Genomic DNA, 21,673 nt, shown 5'->3' on the forward strand with positions numbered 1-21,673 from the left:
TCTAATTTTGCTTGCTTTTCAGTGTGCACAAAACCATGCTTTTATCATTTTAAAAATAACGTAACATGATTGTGAATGTAATAGTTTTGTGACCGTTATGAGTGTTGCTGTCATCAAGGATTTGATTATAATTTCTTTCAATCAGGTTCGTATTTGGACAGTTTGCACAAACTCACGCTTTTATCAAGGCTTCCGTCGGGTAGTCTTTTGAAATGAAATTTGCCTCCAATCAGTCTTAGGAACGCGCTTTATTCCGACTCTAACATTTCTGTAGCTCTGATGTGTGCATTAATGTAATCGATGTACCAGGAAATCATGCACTGACAAAAGTTCCCCTTTGCTTGGAATGCAAAGTGTGATTAAATGCGTTATTTTTTTTAACGCATTATGGAGTACATGCATCGAAGCTTCTCAGCTGTGCTTGTGCTAAGAAAAGGAAACATTTTAAAAATAATGTAACATGATTGTCAAAGTAATAGTTTTGTGACCGTTATGAGTGTTGCTGTCATCAAGGATTTGATTATCATTATTTCTTGCAATCAGGTTCGTATTTGGAGGATGTGTTGTGTTCAAGTTATATTCCGTGTTTGTCAACCGTTGTAAAGATAACAGGTTTCATTCATCGAAGTGTTCACCACCCAAATCGGTACTCGTCAATGTAAGATGTTCAACAGGCATTCCCGGGATTAAGTTGTGGAAATTGCCTGCGAACATTTAGCGGTAGCGTGTGTATGAACTTAATTTTCCAGTCCTGCAAAGTCAGTTGATGTGAGCCGCTCGGAGTACATGCATCGAAGCTTCTCAGCTGTCCTCGTGTGATCTTGCGATGTCAACGGGTTTATTTAATGTTAGCTAAGACCCGGCACTTAAAAGTTTCTTGCTACAGCAATTTTAACTCCGTTACAAAGTGATCCAAAGTCTCGTTTATACCTTGTGTCTTTTCATTAAACTTGTATCTCGCGAATACCACATTCGTCGTATGCATGACAAACGGCAGTGGGAGTGTGTCTATAAACTTAATTTAAACTTATGGTTCACACCGTGCTTTGTTTCTGCAGTAGCTGCACGTATGAATATGCTTGTATGCATCACTCGCTTCATAATCTTTTGCTGCCTTCTCAATTGTGAAATGGCGTTTTCTGTTTAGCGCTCTTTGGACCTCTTCCTTGTTTTGTACGTACTGCGTTCAGAGTCATTTCACGTGATTACGTGGGAGGCGTGATGATGTCAGACGCAACTCCGCCCCCTATGGGCATCGAGATGAAGTCCATTTCAGTATATGTAGAAAAATAGGTTCCAGTTATGACCATTACGCGTAGAATTTCGAAATGAAACCTGCCCAACTTTTGTAAGTAAGCTGTAAGGAATGAGCCTGCCAAATTTCAGCCTTCTACCTACACGAGAAGTTGGAGAATGTGAGAGTAAGTGAGTGAGTGAGTCAGTGAGGGCTTTGCCTTTTATTAGTATAGATTATAATATATAACTAATAAATTGTAAAAACATAACATTTATATTATATGCATGAAGATACAAATCACATTAAGCACACACTAAAGAGAGAAATGTCTTATGAGGAAATTAAGACAATAAGATATCAACATTTAAACAAAGATGTGGCTAGTCCCAGCCTAATGCATTTTTTGCCAAATACTGTGACTTCCTTGCACTTAAACGCTAGTACTTAAATAAGAGTGCTTGGCAAATTATTAAATGAAATGAATCCCCTCATACAATGAGAATCCCTTTTGCTATCTATCTATCTATCTGTCTATCTGTCTGTCTGTCTGTCTGTCTGTAACATTTTTCTAGTTACCTATTTATTTACCTATTGTATGCTACAGCAGCACTGCAATGAGCTGTACATCTTCTAGGATATGGTCCCAGACACTCCCAGGATAGTATGTTAATAATCCCATCCAAGAGCTGTTTCAGGACCTGCCCAGACCAGGATGCCAAGTATCACTAAATGAAAACTGAGTAACTTGGGAAGTGAGCGATAGCTCAGACATACTGTTAAGATTTAACCTTGTAGAGTTGCCTGGAAGTTGTTGTTTTCACAGGCAATCCTGCAGTAAAGTAATACAGGGACCACTGCAGGGAGCTTTATTGATGGGGCCCACTGATCTTCTGTGGGCCTCCGTGACCTTTTGCTCACCTGACGAAGGGAGAAGGTGGAAGATGAAACCATTCATTATTATGTAAGATATACAAATGGAAGTACCTAGCTGTCTATGTAGTTATCAATGTATCTAACATGTCATACATATCTCTCTGTCTGTCACCATTATCAGTCATATCAATGGTTACGTTGTATATCTATGGATCATTTATTTTTGTATGCTAGTTTGAGAATTCAAAATCATTGGATCACAAATTTATTGCAATATTTGAGTAGTACTTTCATTAAGAATGATCTATTAAGAATTCTTTGATCACAACATACCAAAGTCATTTTGTAGTGGATGCTTACAGAATTGCTTAGTTGGAAATGTATAGCTGGTATCAGTGACTCACTGGAAACTGTTTTCTGTTCACAGATTGCAGAGAGTGAGTCACCTCATTATAGTCACCTTTCCTAGCCCAGCAGAAAAACTTACCTGAGACTATGGAATTAGATAAAGAACCTGACAAGTTCATGTCCAGGATCACTCACAAGGACCTTGAACATGATTTCTGTGTCAGCCACTAAAGGAGCTCCAAGTCCATGCCACACAGCTGATGAAACACGACAGCTTCATGCAAGTTTAAGTAAGTGCTCCGGAGAAGCAGTGACAGGCTTTTTTGAATGACTGCTGCAAATGTCATACCTTGCATATACAGTACAATGTCAGTCTACTAAGCACAAGGTCTTCTACTGTAGTACCAGTCAGAAGAACAGCAGAGCTAAACAGGTAAATGGAACTGTTGTTTTACCTTGGGAATTACAAGGATTATGAATGTTGAATACTTTATTTTGATATGATTCTAAGCTCTTCTTATTATGTTTACTTTTCTTCCAAACAAAAATGGAATGAATCTGTTTCATTCTCATTTGCTCTTTCCCTGCATTCTGAACCTGCCAATTCTTAACAAGCAACTTTTTAAATTAGTCATAATAATATTTTACAACAGTATTCTGTTTGTGAGTCACATGCAAAGGAAGTAACTTGGTGTCCCTGGTGTGTAGGAATAAAATTAATTTTAATTTGTCTATCCTAGGGATGGCAAAGTAATGTAGTGTGGAGTAAATGATCAATCAGTTCAATGGTCAGTTTTACCTTTGACTATGCTGGTAATTAATTTAAAAAATCAACAAGATATGCTCCTCAAGGGACATAAGGTTAAATGTAGGTTAAGTGAGGGATCTCTGTTTACACTTTCCAGCCTGAAATATGAAGAGATCTGTGCAATGGATGAATTAGCTTAATAAATATGTGAAAGTCTTAATGACCACTTTCTCTTGTGGAAATAAACAAAATAATAAATTTATGTATAAAGATAATGGAAGCTGTTATTTTGTTGTCATTTACTGTAAAATCTTTATTTAGCAGATTTGTAGTGCATTTTATTTAAAAAATAATTTATAGAAAAAATTATAGAGTAGGCTGATTTCCCACTATGTGCACCATAAATGACCTTGACAACTCAATTGTTTATTCATGTTATGTCCCAAGCCTACCTCCTTCTACCATCACACACCCTAAATAAAATAAGTTATCCATAGAAAATTCTTTTAAACCCTAGGAATCATTTTAATATTCTGACAAAATCAGGGAATAATATGAAACATAATAGTTACTTTTGTTATTTGGCCAATGTAGTAGCCGTCGGGCAAGACCTGAGATCAGTTTATTTTACACTAGCAAAATACCCACGCTTCGCAGCGGAGAAGTAGTGTGTTAAAGAAGTAACGAAAAAGAAAAGGAAACATTTTGAAAATAACGTAACATGATTGTCAATGTAATTGTTTTGTCATTGTCATGAGTGTTGCTGGCATATACTGTATATATATATATATATATATATATATATATATATATATATATATATATACACACACATATATAAACATAGACACAGACCAAAAGCACCTCAAAAGCTAGACATCATGCCAAGATCCAAAGAAATTCAGGAACAAATGAGAACAGAAGTAATTGAGATCTATCAGTCTGGTAAAGGCCGTTTTTGCCGAGTCTCTTTCTTATGGTGGAGTCGTGAACATTGACCTTAATTGAGGCAAGTGAGGCCTGCAGTTCTTTAGACGTTGTCCTGGGGTCTTTTGTGACCTCTCGGATGAGTCGTCTCTGCGCTCTTGGGGTAATTTTGGTCGGCCAGCCACTCCTGGGAAGGTTCACCACTGTTTCATGTTTTTCCCATTTGTGGATAATGGCTCTCACTGTGGTTCGCTGGAGTCCCAAAGCTTTAGAAATGGCTTTATAACCTTTACCAGACTGATAGATCTCAATTACTTCTGTTCTCATTTGTTCCTGAATTTCTTTGGATCTTGGCATGATGTCTAGCTTTTGAGGTGCTTTTGGTCTACTTCTCTGTGTCAGGCAGCTCCTATTTAAGTGATTTCTTGATTGAAACAGGTGTGGCAGTAATCAGGCCTGGGGGTGGCTACGGAAATTGAACTCAGGTGTGATACACCACAGTTAGGTGATTTTTAACAAGGGGGCAATTACTTTTTCACACAGGGCCATGTAGGTTTGGATTTTTTCTCACTAAATAATAAAAACCATCATTTAAAAACTGCATTTTGTGTTTACTTGTGTTATATTTTACTAATGGTTAAATGTGTTTGATGATCAGAAACATTGTGTGACAAACATGCAAAAGAATAAGAAATCAGGAAGGGGGCAAATAGTTTTTCACACCACTGTATATACACTCACCTAAAGGATTATTAGGAACACCGGTTCAATTTCTCATTACTGCAATTATCTAATCAACCAATCACATGGCAGTTGCTTCAATGCATTTAGGGGTGTGGTCCTGGTCAAGACAATCTCCTGAACTCCAAACTGAATGTCAGAATGAGAAAGAAAGGTGATTTAAGCAATTTTGAGCGTGCCATGGTTGTTGGTGCCAGACGGGCCGGTCTGAGTATTTCACAATCTGCTCAGTTACTGGGATTTTCACGCACAACCATTTCTAGGGTTTACAAAGAATGGTGTGAAAAGGGAAAAACATCCAGTATGCGGCAGTCCTGTGGGCGAAAATGCCTTGTTGATACTAGAGGTCAGAGGAGAATGGGCCGACTGATTCAAGCTGATAGAAGAGCAACTTTGACTGAAATAACCACTCGTTACAACTGAGGTATGCAGCAAAACATTTGTGAAGCCACAACACGCACAACCTTGAGACGGATGGGCTACAACAGCAGAAGACCCCACCGGCTACCACTCATCTCCACTACAAATAGGAAAAAGAGGCTACAATTTGCACAAGCTCACCAAAATTGAACAGTTGAAGACTGGAAAAATGTTGCCTGGTCTGATGAGTCTCGATTTCTGTTGAGACATTCAAATGGTAGAGTCAAAATTTGGCGTAAACAGAATGAGAACATGGATCCATCATGCCTTGTTACCACTGTGCAGGCTGGTGGTGGTGGTGTAATGGTGTGGGGGATGTTTTCTTGGCACACTTTAGGCCCCTTAGTGCCAATTGGGCATCGTTTAAATGCCACGGGCTACCTGAGCATTGTTTCTGACCATGTCCATCCCTTCATGACCACCATGTACCTATCCTCTAATGGCTACTTCCAGAAGGATAATGCACCATGTCACAAAGCTCAAATCATTTCAAATTGGTTTCTTGAAAATGACAATGAGTTCACTGTACTAAATGGCCCCCACAGTCACCAGATCTCAACCCAATAGAGCATCTTTGGGATTTGGTGGAACGGGAGCTTCGTGCCCTGGATGTGCATCCCACAAATCTCCATCAACTGCAAGATGCTATCCTATCAATATGGGCCAACATTTCTAAAGAATGCTTTCAGCACCTTGTTGAATCAATGCCACGTAGAATTAAGGCAGTTCTGAAGGCGAAAGGGGGTCAAACACCGTATTAGTATGGTGTTGCTAATAATCCTTTAGGTGAGTGTATATTTATATATACACATACATATATATATATATTGTGGAGGACTGCTGGCTTTTCATGCCGGTCCTCACCCCCAGGCCGCCAGGAGGAGCTCTCCCGACAGCAGGATAGTGCCCCGCGGTCCAGCAGGGCCTCATGGACTTTGTAGTATTTATACACAGCCCTGCTGGATACCTTGGGGGCCACCAGGAGTCGCTGTGGGGGGGCTTATGGGCTCTTTTGTGCCGTATGACTCGGGAGTACGTCACGGTCATGTGACAGGAAAGAACGACGTGCTCCCGGGTTGAAAAAAAGGAATGTTTGCCCTGACCCGGAAGGAAAAAGGAACTGTGGACTGTTGGGACAGGAACACCTCTGGGTCAGGGGCTATAAAAGGACGATGCCTCAGTCCAGACACTGATTAATCGTATGTAATCACACATGAAAATTTGCCCCCAAATCGCAAATGTTTTTTTTTAATTTAAAAGGGTTTTAGTGGGCGACAGAATCAAATAATAGACATGGACATGAATATTGTAAACTCAAGCTCTTTTAATTTCTGAAAAAATGCTTTTAAACTGCATTTCAATTCAAAACAGAAACAAAAATATCATCCCTGGCTAAAATTGGCCAGGCTTAAAAATAAAGTGGTATTTTAAGTACTTTAAGTACATTTTCAGAACGGTGTTGTCTTTAAATAATAATAAGAAAAATTTCAGCATTAAGTGCAGTTTTTCTTCTTAAAAAAATAAGGCAGAAACATAAAAGGTAATTTGACCAGCTTCACCTTTAAACTCTGAGTAACCTTAGCCAAAATTATTTTGTACATTAGGCTAAAACAGTGTGATCATTGAACATTTTGTTATTAGATGTAATTAGAATTACTAACAGTCACGGAAGTCCAATGATCCCCAGTAAGAGCCACAAAGTTCGCTTTCTGTAATGCATCTAATTTTGCTTGCTTTTCAGTGTGCACAAGCCCATGCTTTTATCAAGGCTTCCGTCGGGTAGTCTTTTGAAATGAAATTTTCCTCCAATCAGTTAGGAACGCACTTTATTCTGACTCTAACATTTTTGTAGCTCTGATGTGTGCATCAATGTAATCGATGTACCAGGAAATCATGCGTTGACAAAAGTTCCCCTTTGCTTGGAATTGAAAGTGTGATTAAATGCATTATTTTTTTTAACGCATTATGGAGTACATGCATCGAAGCTTCTCAGCTGTGCTTGTGCTAAGAAAAGAAAACATTTTAAAAATAACGTAACATGATTGTGAATGTAATAGTTTTGTGACCGTTATGAGTGTTGCTGTCATCAAGGATTTGATTATAATTTCTTTCAATCAAATTCGTATTTGGACAGTTTGCACAAAATCACGCTTTTATGAAGGCTTCCGTCGGGTAGTCTTTTGAATTGAAATTTGCCTCCGATCAGTCTTAGGAACGTGCTTTGTATGCATTATTCATAAAACTTCAATTGGTGATCTGTCTTTCTGCGTTAACCGCATATTTTTTCATACGTCTCAAACCAAAGGGATGCGAGGGTAAAATTAATCGGGAAGAGCACATACATACTCAGTGCACCCCCTTTTAGGAATCGAACCTCGGACATCGGTGCTAGAGGTGAAGCCTCTACCATTGCGCCACGGCGTGTGGTTTGTCTATTTGAGAGTATGTAGATCGGGGTATATATATATATATATATATATATATATATATATATATATATATATATATATATATATATATATATATATATACCCGTGTATCGCAGCACAGAAGTAGTGTGTTAAAAAGCTAGAAAAAGAAAAGGGAACATTTTAAAAATAACGTAACATGACTGTCAATATACAGTATTTGTTTTGTGACTGTTACTGAGTGTTGCTGTCATCAAGGATTTGATTATCATTATTTCTTGCAATCAGGGTCGTATTTGTAGGATGTGTTGTGTTCAAGTTACATTCCGTGTTTGTCAATCGTTGTAAAGATAAGAGGTTTCATTCATTGATTTGTTTCTTACTGCATCAATAAACAGCTCGTCTTCCTCTTTATCTGAGACGTGACACACTGCATGCACTGGTTTTTTTTTACACTGTGTTCCTTTAGCGGGACATTGACTTTTCCCACCGTGTGCTTTGTTTCCGCAGTAGCTGCACTTATGAATATGCTTGTATGTATCACACGCTTCATATTTTTTGCTGCCTTCTCAATTGTGTAATTTGGTTTTTGTTCAGCACTCTTTGGAACTGTTGCTTTTTGTCAGTTCACGTGAGCCGCTTGGTGTACATGCATCGAAGGTTCACAGCTGTGCTGGTGCCATCTCGTCCGATGTCCACGGCTGTATGTAATGTTAGCTAAGACCCAGCACTTAAAAGTTTCTCTCGCAGTTTCGCTGAGTTTGTGCCAAACACCACCCTGACCATCTCATCTTCCTCTGCATAAGCACAGTCCTTCACCTGTGAATATTTAGCGGCAGTGTTTCTATTGGATTGTCGCTGACGGACGGCCTTATATGGGCAGGCACTAAATTACGGCGGAGTTACGCCTCCCACGGGCATCAAGCAGTATTCTATAATAGTATATGGACGAAAAAATTGGTTCTAGTTATGACCATTATGCATAGAATTTCAAAATGAAACCTGACCAACTTTTGTGAGTGAGTGAGTAAGTCAGTGAGGGCTTTGCCTTTTATTAGTATAGATTGACATGTCAAGAGATTATAACCCTGACCATGGATAGTTTCTAAGCAGAGGCTTGCATCTTTAAGCATCATATTCACATCTGTTCCGAAAGAGAAATTAAGAAATAAATAAATGTCTGAATTAGTATAAATGGTTGTTCATAAGAAATGTAATGATTTACTTTATGAAGTAGAAGTACATCATAAACAAGAATACTTGCATCAGATATTTGAAATGTTAAAATGCATGCTACAATTTAAACATTTAAAGTCTAAATATTCTCATTTATAATAGAAATTTGTCATTTTTCACTCTCTGGTAGATGTTGATAGAGGACTAGATCCTTAGTAATGGATAAAAAAATAACATCATATTCATAATCACTAACCTTGAAATACTCTAAAACAGGGGAGGGCAACTATTTTTCATGAGGGGCCACATGAGAAAACCAGCTTGTTGAGGAGGGCCGAACACATTCTTTTAGCTGTTACTTTACGGTAAACATGTTATATTTCTTTTTTTTTCACCATAATAAAATGAATACAAATCACATATTTGTTCGATTTATTGAACCATGGAACATATTTGCAATATAGCGTGCTTTCTAACACAATCTGCAATTCATGATTGTGTAAAACAAAAACAAAAAATTTACTACATTAATCACTGATAAAGTATTTTACTGCCTCTGTACCTTTTGACAACTTAATGAGAAGTGTTGAGTCTTCGATGAGCTTCAACTAGTGCACTGATGTCAGGTGTAATTCTGATGTTTCTATTTGCAGTACAGCAGATATCTGAGATATCATCACTGAGAGAAGATCTTTATCTGGATTTGTTGATTTCATTGAATCATTACTGAGAGGGTCTGTTTACATATGCATGTTGATTCACAGAGGACAAACATTCTCTGGGCTAGTCTTCTCAAGTGAGGGAAATTCTTCTATTTGAGAGAATTATAGAATGTCAATAATGGCACTGACTTGAAGTGTTCTGCCAGCAGTGCATCAGACTGCAAGTCTATTAGTTAATGTTGTACTTCACTGGGGGCACTGTCCACATCACATGTAAAAGCTGAGTAGATGGTAAACATTTCAGTTTCCACAGCTTTGAAGTCTTCAAATCACATAGAAAACTCACCATGCAGTGCCCAGAACATGGTTGAATATTTGTTAAGCTGATCAGCAGGCATATTTCTCCCTCTCAGTGTTAGAAAATGTGTCAATGTGTTTCTCTGCTTGTTGAGAGAGAAGCAGCATCTTCCTTATGAAGGCCTTGACTAGGCTGTGCATATAATGTGCAAAAAGACCTTTGCCTTGCAATTTTGTATTCAGTTCACTCATACATGCAGTATCATCAACAGCAAGTGCTTAATCTGATAACTACTCAGTACTGCTCAGTTCAGGGATAGGTTTTCCTTTCATTTGACAAAACTCCTGAATCTCTTATTTCAGATCTCAGACCTTTTTTGAGCACTTTTCCCAAGCTTATTCACCTGATGGCTGTGTGGTAGCCCAGATTAGTGTGATCAGTCTCATGCTCCTCCAACATCTCTGATGAAATTTACATTTTTTATTACAACATCAACCACATGATTAATTTTCTGCACTGATTTACTTAGCACTTCTTGGTGAATAATGCAATGTAAAAATAGGAGTTTTTGGGCAGGTTTAATCTCAGTCACTTTTTCCTGCATCTGTTTTAAATGTCCAACATTTTTACTTGTCAGATTAGGAGAACCATCAGTTGTCACACTAACTAACTTTTCCCACTGCAGTCCTAACTTTTGCATGCACATACTGACTTCAGTAAATAAATCCTTACCTGTTGTTGTCCCTTACCCTGACTGAATAGAAGCCGGTTCCTCTGTCATTGCAAAGACTTTTGTTATTCTTTTTACAAAAATTCAGCAGCTGTGTCAATGAAATCACAGCTGTCATCCAAAGCCAAGGAGAAGAAGTCAACGGTTTCCAGCATGTATTTCAGCTGTAGTACTAGATTCTCCACAATTTCCTCAATCCGTGATGTAACATGTTTCAGTGAGAGGGGCAGATGTTCAAACGCATTCCTCTTTGTTGTATGAGGCTTTATAAAAAGACTGCTTTTTTAGGAGTTTAGCTAACAATTCCTCTGCAGTCCTCACCTTCTCCTCTTCAGATATATTTCTGTGTTGTTCGGTTTGCTTGGTCTTGCAATGATGGTTCAAGTTGTAGTCTTTAAATCCAGCAATGTGCTCTTTGCATACCAAACAGATTGCTTTACTTTTAACCTCCATGAAAAAATACTTAGGAGTCCAGGATTTGTTGAATGATCTGTTTTCTGCATCAATTTTTCATGTTTTATCATTCATTTTTGCACAAAATGCAGACAGGGCGCAGAGTAACAACATCTGTCGTCTTCTTGTATTCAGTATAACATGAGCAATCTCTGTATCAACCCTTTCTCTGATGCAGTCTCCCTCTTTTATATCCCATCATTTTTGAACAAATCTCCCGTAATTTCCCATACCTATCAATTTTGATCTGCGCCTGCACAGTCATATCAAGCATCTTGGCGTCCACACCAGACAGAACCAGACCGGGGGCCATACAATGCCCAGGTCTGCGCTAATACTGTATGTTAACCCACAAGCTTTCTGTTTGAAAGCTTCTGGGAAGTGGCTGTTAAAAGGATAGGTCCACCAATGAAGAATCAAATATCAAAAATATTTTTATATTCATGATCAGAATTTCAAAATAATATAAATTAAAACTCCACATGCCTGTATTACCAATCCTTATTTTTTGTATTTTTTTTTTTTTTAAGTTTTGGAGTGTGAACTCCTGGGGTTATTTGATATTGCATGAACAACTTCAAATCCTTTAGATCATGTTTCTGAATAAACTTATTGGTTTACTCCTTATCATAAGTGTGTGTTTCCTGCACAAAACGTGGTCCAAAAATTGCCTTAAAATTAGGGTTTTGCAGGAGAAAATCCCCAATGTTTTGACATCTTACCTAACTGGAAATTGTGATGCATGGAATGGTACTATATATCATATGTTGGTGTTTTCTTGTACCAGTTAGTCAGAAGGCACTGGACCGAAAAAATTATGTCAGTGCACTCATAAGTAATTCTTATGAGCACAGAAAGTTATATGATGTTATATTGTGCTTAATTCCTGTTTTTTGTGGTCTGCATCATAATTTGCAATAGAAGAGAATTAATGTTTGCTTGATAGAAAGTTCCTGTGCATATGGAGATGATTTTTAAGGGAATCCCTGATATTTGCAGACTTCAACATTAATCCCCTTCATCAGTCTAGGTCAATAGATGGTACCCAGTCTCTTAACTTGATATTCTAAGAAGACTGGGTAAAGGCTCTGCGTGTGTGAGTTTCTTCATCACTGCATGATTAATCTTTATCTAAAGATAATTTTGAAATGAATCAATATCGGTGAAAAAGGTTGTGTTGATTAAGTGTCAGGGCAAGTAGTTTGCTACTAGTTGGCTTTTTTAACAGGCATTTGTAATGCCTCACTTAGGGAATCTTAAGGTTCAGTATAATGGAAATACATTATAAAAACAACATAATTTAGAGTGACTAGAAAAAATGTACAGTACAAAGTCTTCAAAAAAGCAATTGGGCTAAAACATGTCAACAACACAAGCAATCACAAAACCCTGAAAGGAATAAACAAATATTAAACTGTGGCTTGTCACTATATTTCATGTCAACGGTCAATATGATATTTTATTAAAATGAGAGATTTCAAGTCACTTTTCCAGGTAAACGTACTGGCTGATTGATAATTTCGTGTACCCTTCAGTAAAACTCTGGACACCCCCACACACTCACATGCCCATACTGGTGAATTGATTGCTTTTTTTTTTTTGTATACATGCCTGCATTTTGCAATTGAGCTATTAGTTAGGTGGATCTCCATTACTTGCTATAGGTGTTTGATTGGTTCCAGATTGGAAGAGCTACCATGATCTAATGTCACTCCCAAGTGAGATTGTTTTATCCTTCCTGGTGGTTACAGCTCCTATTTGATGTAAAGTTCATTAAATTAAGTATAAAATTATTTTTAAACTATAAATAAAATTGATTTTATGTTTCATGGAAAAATTCCTTTCATCTTTACACTTCTTCAGCAAGTTAAAAATATGTCCTTACATAAAAGTGAAGGATGAAATTTACACAGATGAAAGAAGATAAAGTGATGCACAAGTGACCCAGATATGCATTTGCGAGCAGAGCTTGAGAATCCTCTGAGCCCTAGAGGTTTTTCTGCCAGATGTTTTTTTAAGCACATCTGCTTCAGATACCTGACAACACATATCACAGCTGACCCAAGTATAAATGCATTATTCAAAAATGTAAACTTTGCCACAAATGTAAATGTTCTGTTTAACAACTCAAACAGCATTTTGCTTCTGGGATGATTAGAGGATTGGGTGGTGGACACACAATCAGCATTTTGTTAATTTTATGTTAATTTTTAAGTTAGTATATTTAACAGAAGGGAATATGGTGGTGAAGTGTATTGCGCTTCTTGCTAAAACTGTAATTTCCACATCCTGTGTTTGAGTTTCCTGCCCAGTCTTTAACGGTGTGGAGTTTGCATGTTCTACCCATATGTTTTTTGAAGTTGTCCACAGGGTATTCCAGTTTTGCACCTGTGTTGTGTATATTAGATTAATTGGCAATGGTAAACTGGTCCTGTATGGATATTTGCATGAGTAGGCCCTGAAATGGATCTGTGGTCAAATTTATCAGTCAAAGCAACTTGAGTTCAGGTGATGCAAAATTCAAACTTATCAGAAAAGCCAACTCCATCACAGAACTGACTGCGGACACTGTGCAGCCTGTTATGGAAATTGGTACGGTGTCAAAATCAGATGCCATCATGAACAATTCTGACTATTGTCATGGAAAAAATTCTATCTCTTGAAAGAAGACAGTCTTGGAGCCGATATTGAAGTGTGGAAAAAAAATCTTTTATTACACAGCAATCTAACTTGACCATAGTGCAAGTGCTTAAACTAGGCAGTGCATTGGTTTATATTACATTTTTTACCATCTGTGAAAAATACTTTCCTCTTTCTAGTTCTACCCATCTTCACCTAATGTCCCTCACTTGCCATCATTACTTCATACCTTGTGCAAATGTCCCCATCATTTTACTGAAAATTTTTATTGATCAATTACACAGTTTAAGTCAAAACCAGGAAAACCCATGTATGTAATAATATGCCACTAAAATGAAAGTTACTTGATGTACAAGCATCTCTCAACGTTGAAGTTTTAAACATTAGCATTTCTAAAACAATGGGCTGCTTGCTTTGTTTTCCTTAGAATACACCGTCCTTGGCTTTTCATTACATCTTATTGGTGTTTAAGCAAGCATGTAAAAAGCAGGGCCATCCAACTGCATGCAAAAGCAAGTTTAGGCTTAAAGCCATGTTTTTCATTATGCTTAAAAAGACTGTGTAAAAGTCATTTTTTATTAGTTAATAATACCATACTGTATATTTTAAAAATCATTTCATGTTGATTAAAAATACCATACTATCCCCTTCATAGGACACTTAATTGGAGTACTTTTAGCCACAGGCTTATACTTCCTCAGTGAAATAAAAAGCGTATCTAGAGATCTTTTCTGCCTGTATCCATCAGGCACGTCAATGCTTCCTCCCACCATGCCTTCCTTTCACTCACCTCCTTTAGGAAGATAGTACAGACTCAGTCTACTACAGTTATTTTAGCATAATTTTTATTTCATGTCTTTTTTTTTTCCTATTGTTTTATATTGTACTTGGAATACAAGGATGCCAACTCAGTGTTTTGGTGTGGTATGCATTTCAATTTCCCCTTGTGGATTAATAAATATATATAATCTAGTCTAATCTAATACAGTGTTTCTGAAATGTTAAGTGTTTTACAAAGCAATTATAACAATAATGAATCCAACTCAATTACATGCACACTTTCATAGTCCGTAATTTCAAGGTAGAAACAAGTAAATTAATTAATTAATTATCTCTATATACAGTGGTGTGAAAAACTATTTGCCCCCTTCCTGATTTCTTATTCTTTTGCATGTTTGTCACACAAAATGTTTCTGATCATCAAACACATTTAACCATTAGTCAAATTATAACACAAGTAAACACAAAATGCAGTTTTTAAATGATGGTTTTTATTATTTAGGGAGAAAAAAAAATCCAAACCTACATGGCCCTGTGTGAAAAAGTAATTGCCCCCTTGTTACAAAATAACCTAACTGTGGTGTATCACACCTGAGTTAAATTTCCGTAGCCACCCCCAGGCCTGATTACTGCCACACCTGCTTCAATCAAGAAATCACTTAAATAGGAGCTGCCTGACACAGAGAAGTAGACCAAAAGCACCTCAAAAGCTAGACATCATGCCAAGATCCAAAGAAATTCAGGAACAAATGAGAACAGAAGTAATTGAGATCTATCAGTCTGGTAAAGGTTATAAAGCCATTTCTAAAGCTTTGGGACTCCAGCGAACCACAGTGAGAGCCATTATCCACAAATGGGAAAAACATGGAACAGTGGTGAACCTTCCCAGGATTGGCCGGCCGACCAAAATTACCCCAAGAGCGCAGAGACGACTCATCCGAGAGGTCACAAAAGACCCCAGGACAATGTCTAAAGAACTGCAGGCCTCACTTGCCTCAATTAAGGTCAGTGTTCACGACTCCACCATAAGAAAGAGACTGGGCAAAAACGGCCTGCATGGCAGATTTCCAAGACGCAAACCACTGTTAAGCAAAAAGAACATTAGGGCTCGTCTCAATTTTACTAAGAACATCTCAATGATTGCCAAGACTTTTGTGAAAATACCTTGTGGACTGATGAGACAAAAGTTGAACTTTTTGGAAGGCAAATGTCCCGTTACATCTGGCGTAAAAGGAACACAGCATTTCAGAAAAAGAACATCATACCAACAGTAAAATATGGTGGTGGTAGTGTGATGGTCTTGGGTTGTTTTGCTGCTTCAGGACCTGGAAGGCTTGCGGTGATAGATGGAACCATGAATTCTACTGTCTACCAAAAAATCCTGAAGGAGAATGTCCAGCCATCTGTTCGTCAACTCAAGCTAAAGCGATCTTGGGTGCTGCAACAGGACAATGACCCAAAACACACCAGCAAATCCACCTCTGAATGGCTGAAGAAAAACAAAATGAAGACTTTGGAGTGGCCTAGTCAAAGTCCTGACCTGAATCCAATTGAGATGCTATGGCATGACCTTAAAAAGGCGGTTCATGCTAGAAAACCCTCAAATAAAGCTGAATTACAACAATTCTGCAAAGATGAGTGGGCCAAAATTCCTCCAGAGTGCTGTAAAAGAGTCATTGCAAGTTATGGCAAACGCTTGATTGCAGTTATTGCTGCTAAGGGTGGCCCAACCAGTTATTAGGTTCAGGGGGCAATTACTTTTTCACACAGGGCCATGTAGGTTTGGATTTTTTCTCCTAAATAATAAAACCATCATTTAAAAACTGCATTTTGTGTTTACTTGTGTTATATTTGACTAATGGTTAAATGTGTTTGATGATCAGAAACATTTTGTGTGACAAACATGCAAAAGAATAAGAAATCAGGAAGGGGGCAAATAGTTTTTCACACCACTGTATAATCTTCATTTGGATCTTGATCTTTGTTTGTCCACGAATGAATTAGAAGAAGAAGCACTAGATGGCAGTAGAGAGACAGCTAAAACATAGGCATTGCATCAAGAATCTCCTCCAGGCTTATACTACTGAAGACTGTAGTACTCCAGTCACACCTCAAAACACAGACATTCAAACTAAACAAATTGTTCTGCTTTAAATTAACTAAAGAGATCTTCATTTAGATCTTGATCTTTGTTTGTCCACAAATTCCATGCATGCGTAGACCACCTTCCAGTTTAGTACGTTGTTGTTACTCACGGATGTCAACAATGTGCCAGAACAACAAAAGGGGTGGTGGACAGTGTTACACTGGTTAGCTCCTGAGGCCTGGTTAGAGAATGAAATTCCTGAAGATAAAAGGTACGTGCCTACATATCATATGAATGAAAGAAAGACAGTGGGTAAAATGAATGACAACGTAACAGCACATTCTGGAAATTATTATTGTTACGTTGTAGTTGGCGAGTGTTGCACGTCTCACAGTTGTATCATGGCTTGCTCACATGTCAGTGAAGTGATCCCTATTTATGCTTTAAAGAGCCTGGATACTTATGTGTCCCCCTTTTATAACCATTGCTCCGTGTATATTGCCTTACTCTTTGGATTGCCACAAAGCAACCTGCGAGATTGGAGAAAGGTTGAAAAAAGATTGTGAGAGAAAATGACAGCGTTGTGAAAATGAGATGGACTGTGAATGGACAGAAGCAGAAATGCTCCTACACCACCACATAATTACGATTTGGACAGTGATTCCGAGTAGGCCGTTCATATTGAATCAATATCCAAGGGTTTTCCTTTGTAATTTTGTTTCCCTTATAAAAAATCATAATGCTGTTCGACAAAGGGCCCAGTTCACGACTGGCAGCCGCATTTACACAGGGAGCCCTTCACAGACAACTTTAACACGCGCAACTTAGTTGGGCGCACATGGCTAGTTCTATATAAAGTTCTTATTATTGTGACCACCCTCCATTAGCTTTTTAAATTAATTTTATTAAACAGTTACTGAATAGATAGTATGGTGTCTTTCATATGGAAAGCTGTAGCAACAATTTCTAAAACAATATTAATTAATGAATTAATGTTCACCTTTTTCAATTAATGTGCCTTAACGTAGGATGGCCAGTCTCCATTTGTTTCTCAGAACAATTATCAGTGTTAACTAGTTACTAATCAAATCACTATTTTTTGTAATAGAGCGCTGTCTGAAACCATTTTATAAAAATATTGACAGTATGGATCCATTATTTATTATAGTGAATTCCAAAGGGTGTGCAATCTCAAAGTTTTTTTTCTCAAAAAAGTAATTAGACATTATTGCTTTTCATAACTGAACACTGTCTTGAACAATTTAATAAAATTATTAAAAACAATGATTGATGAAAACAAATTAATTATGGTTCACTTCATAGGGTGGTCTGGCCCAAACCATTTAATGAAAGTTATGACGATATTAGCCAATGGATACATAAGCTCTTTTAAATTTTAGGGGGATTCAGGGAGAACTGCACCCAAATAATGAACAGTTAAGTAAAAAAAAAAAAATTATATTTATGAATCAGTCTTCTTATCTGAACAATCACTTTTAATCAAACAAACACATTTAATAAAATTCTTGAAGAAACCCTTAGTGGTATATTGCCTTTTATAAGGAACACTGTTTAAAAATCTTTCTATTTATTGATATTAAGAAGTTAAATATACATATATACTGTACATACATATATAATGTATATAAATATACTATATTAAACTATTTAAAAAATTCAGCTAGGAAATATGCCGTTTTTTATTAAATCACTGTACACAAGTGAAGCAGTGAATTCTCAAAATATTTCTTCAAATATTTATCAATATGAATTAGTTAAGGAGAAAATCATTATTTTATTTAGTAAACAAACTTTTTTAATCATTGTGCTGTTCATGGAAAGAACCATTCCAGTCATCATCATGGGATGTATGACTTGGGCATCCATGTCTCTAATCAAAGAAGTTATAACAAGCTTCTCAAAATTTTGCCTGTCAGTCCGTTGATTTAACTGATAAATGTCATATTCTAACAGTAGTAACTTCTTCTTCCATCAGTTTTTGCTGTCACAAGATATTTAAGCTTCTCATTTCTCAACACATTCCCTTAGTGACAGTCAAGGCTGACTTCATTGTCCTTGGCAAAACTGTCATTAACAAACCTAGGAGGATGAGCCTGGCAAATGAGGACCCACACAGTCAAGAGACAGGTGTGTCTGGAGTGATATTTTGTATATAAGTTGATAAATATTTTGTCTTTATTTGTAAATCATACAAAGCAAACATAATATTAGTGTTTCAGGATTTCATTGATGAGAACAGCCATGCCTTAATGTTTAATTAACCAACCCCCTGAGTTTTTAGAACTAATTCCAGATGTGAATTTTATTGCAGGGTTGGGGAGAGGTGCCTAAAACCAGTATGGCATGGGGATTCGCTGCAGGAGCGGAGAATGTCAGAGAGAGAGTAAAGTAAACAATGAAAAATCAATAGGGCTGTTGCGCTTTTAAGTATGCAAGCACCGCGATAAAGCAGCGGCAATGAAGGGATCAATGCGAAGGTAGCCTTTCAGCATTTTTTACAGGAGCGTCCATATCTTCTAAGCAAACAGCCAATGTGCAAACAGCCCCTCTGCTCACATCTCCTCCGTCAGGCGCAGAGAATGTCAGAGAGGGTGAGATAGAGGCAGAGACAAGCAAACAATCGAGCACCGTGCAGGAGGCATATCTTATAGCATTGAGGAGTTTTAGTTAATATGTAATACGTGCTCTGATTGGGTAGCTTTTAAGCCATCCGCCAATAGCGTCCCTTGTATGAAATCAACTGGGCAAACAAACTGAGGAAGCATGTACCATAAATTAAAAGACCCATTGTCCGCAGAAATCCGCGAATCAGCGAAAAATCCGCAATATACATTTACATATGCTTACATATAAAATCCGCGATAGAGCAAAACCGCGAAAGTCAAAGCGCGATACAGTAAGGGATCACTGTATATATATATATATATATATATTGTCACAGACGGCTGGGGTTCTTACCCGGCCGGGACGCCTAGAAAGACCAGAAGCTGCCATTAAAAGCTTCCGGGTCAGGAGGACACAACCGCCCTGGAGCAGGAGAGGACCACGGGAAAGGAGGAGAGACTTTCCTACTCGTTGGGACCCGTGGCCACCGCCTGGGGACGCTTTAAGCCTCCTGGGACCCGGGAGAACATTACTTCCGCCACACTTGGCAAGATGGCGGAGGAACCTGCCAGGGATGCCCGGGGTGCTTCCAGGGCAAAGGGCAGCACTTCCGCCACACCAGGAAGTGCTGCCGGAAGTTCGTTCCCAGCCACCTGGAATGCATCCGGCGGGAATAAAAGGGCCCGCCTCCTAACAGTCAGGGAGCTAGAGTCGGGAGAGGGAGCAGGACGAAGCTCCCAGGAGGAGATTGGCGGCCAAGGACTGAAAGAAAGAAAGTTCATTTTGGCTGATTATTGCTTTGTGCATTGTGTGGTGTTTGGGACTGTGTTTATTAATGAAAAATAAACGTGTGATTTTTATAAAGATGTGGTCTCCGACTGGTGGTGTCCGGGCAAGTCTCACAATATATATATATATATATATATATATATATATATATATATATATATATATATATATATATATATATATATATATATATATAGCTGCCTCCTTTTCAGTTTTCCAAAATCGAGCTGCTACTGAGTTAGCAAGGTAGGATAAAGCATTAGTCAAATACATAACAAAAGAAATTTCTCAGTTCAATAAAGTTTTAGTGAAAATTCAAAGCAAAACTGTTCACACAATCATAGAGAAAAAGGTTATTATACATACAGGATAAAAGGGAAAAAATGTTTCTTCTACCAACTTAGCTTTTTCTTGTTAAACTTTAGTTTCGTTCTATACTTAAATATTGCACTATTTCTCTATGGCAAACTTACATATGCTTTACTTATTACATTCCGTATGGTCAATACGATACATTATGGGATACGGTTAGAAAACTGTTTGCTCTTCATGCCTTGCCAACTGCAAGGCATATCATAACTGGGACTAATTTGTAGCCAAAGGGAAAAGAAATAGTAAGAATATTCCTAATATCCTCTACTAAAGAATATCCTCTACTAATGCAGTTTTTCCATGGCAAGTCTGGGTTTTTGGTTAAAAATTAGTGTAAATCTCTACGTGCAAAATGAAATAATTATTAAAGTTAAAATAGCAGAAATAACAATTATTTGAAAGACTGGATGATAAAATTTTGAGTAGATAAACTATCAACTACTGTAAACATCAGAAAGAGTAAGTCGTGACATTAAAAAATGCCTCAAATATGAGTATCAAAGTGTTTTTTAAACTGTCGGTTTTTGAACCCCACACCTCAATCTTCCAACAAAGACTGAAATCCATCATCCATCCATCCATCCATCCATGTGTTCATTTTAATCGGGATTCCCCCCACTATTTTTAAAAATGAATTTCAAGCCCTGTTTATACCTGCTAAGCTGTAGACCAGGCTTATTCAAATGGTGGTCTGAGTGGCCCAGCCCGCGGTCCTGCTAGGGCTCCATACTGCAACTAAAACAGTTTCAAATGCAACCAATAATAGGCTTTGGCAATTATTTCTACTTAGTTTGCCAGTTGCAAATGAAATCATTGAAACTTTCAACTAATTGTATCGTAGCAGACGCAAAAAGCCATTTTTTTTTTATTGTTAAGTGCATGTGCCGTTAACATATATGTCAGTACGGGTTCCCCTTTGTATATCCCTAAGCCACATAAAGGCTGGTTTATATCCCATGCTGGGTGCAAGGGAGTCGCGGCAAAAATGGCATCAGACTTGGAGATGGTGTGGAAAAATATTTTTAAGAATGCGGTCCTGCTGATGGGACGTCCGTGAATTTGAGTGAGAAGATGGTTATGCTTGTGCCAGAGTAATAAATGAAGGGCTGAATATGACACAACCGGTCAGGCTTGCAAAACATTTGAAATTCATCTGCCCATCATATACGTCCCCTGTTATGAATATATCTGTGCCCTGTGGAATTCAGTTGTCCCTTCTGGTTTGGCGCAGCACACTAAGGTGTGATTGTCACCAATCTCCTTGTGTTTGTGTATCTTTGTATGCCGTTTCCCTTTTGATTTAATTCATGCTCCGTTTAAAATGCTGACCTGTCTGTCAGTAAACATGTACGAGCAGTTT

General features: G+C 37.8%; 1 protein-coding gene across 2 annotated transcripts in view; it reads left to right on the forward strand.

The window, feature by feature from the left end:
- Positions 1–21,673, forward strand: part of smyd5 (SMYD family member 5) — a 152,270-nt gene that overhangs the window by 109,255 nt on the left and 21,342 nt on the right. The window contains exon 14 of one of the 2 annotated variants that reach the window (XM_039751912.1): positions 2,538–3,394. The exons of the other annotated variant lie outside the window; for it this stretch is intronic. Coding sequence (XP_039607846.1) covers positions 2,538–2,601 — 64 coding nt within the window. The 3' untranslated portion in view covers positions 2,602–3,394. Of the gene's footprint in view, positions 1–2,537; positions 3,395–21,673 lie in introns of those variants that run through there. 2 annotated transcript variants of the gene reach the window in all.

This window comes from Polypterus senegalus, chromosome 4 (genome assembly GCF_016835505.1).
Source record: "Polypterus senegalus isolate Bchr_013 chromosome 4, ASM1683550v1, whole genome shotgun sequence".
NCBI classification, from domain to species: domain Eukaryota; kingdom Metazoa; phylum Chordata; class Cladistia; order Polypteriformes; family Polypteridae; genus Polypterus; species Polypterus senegalus.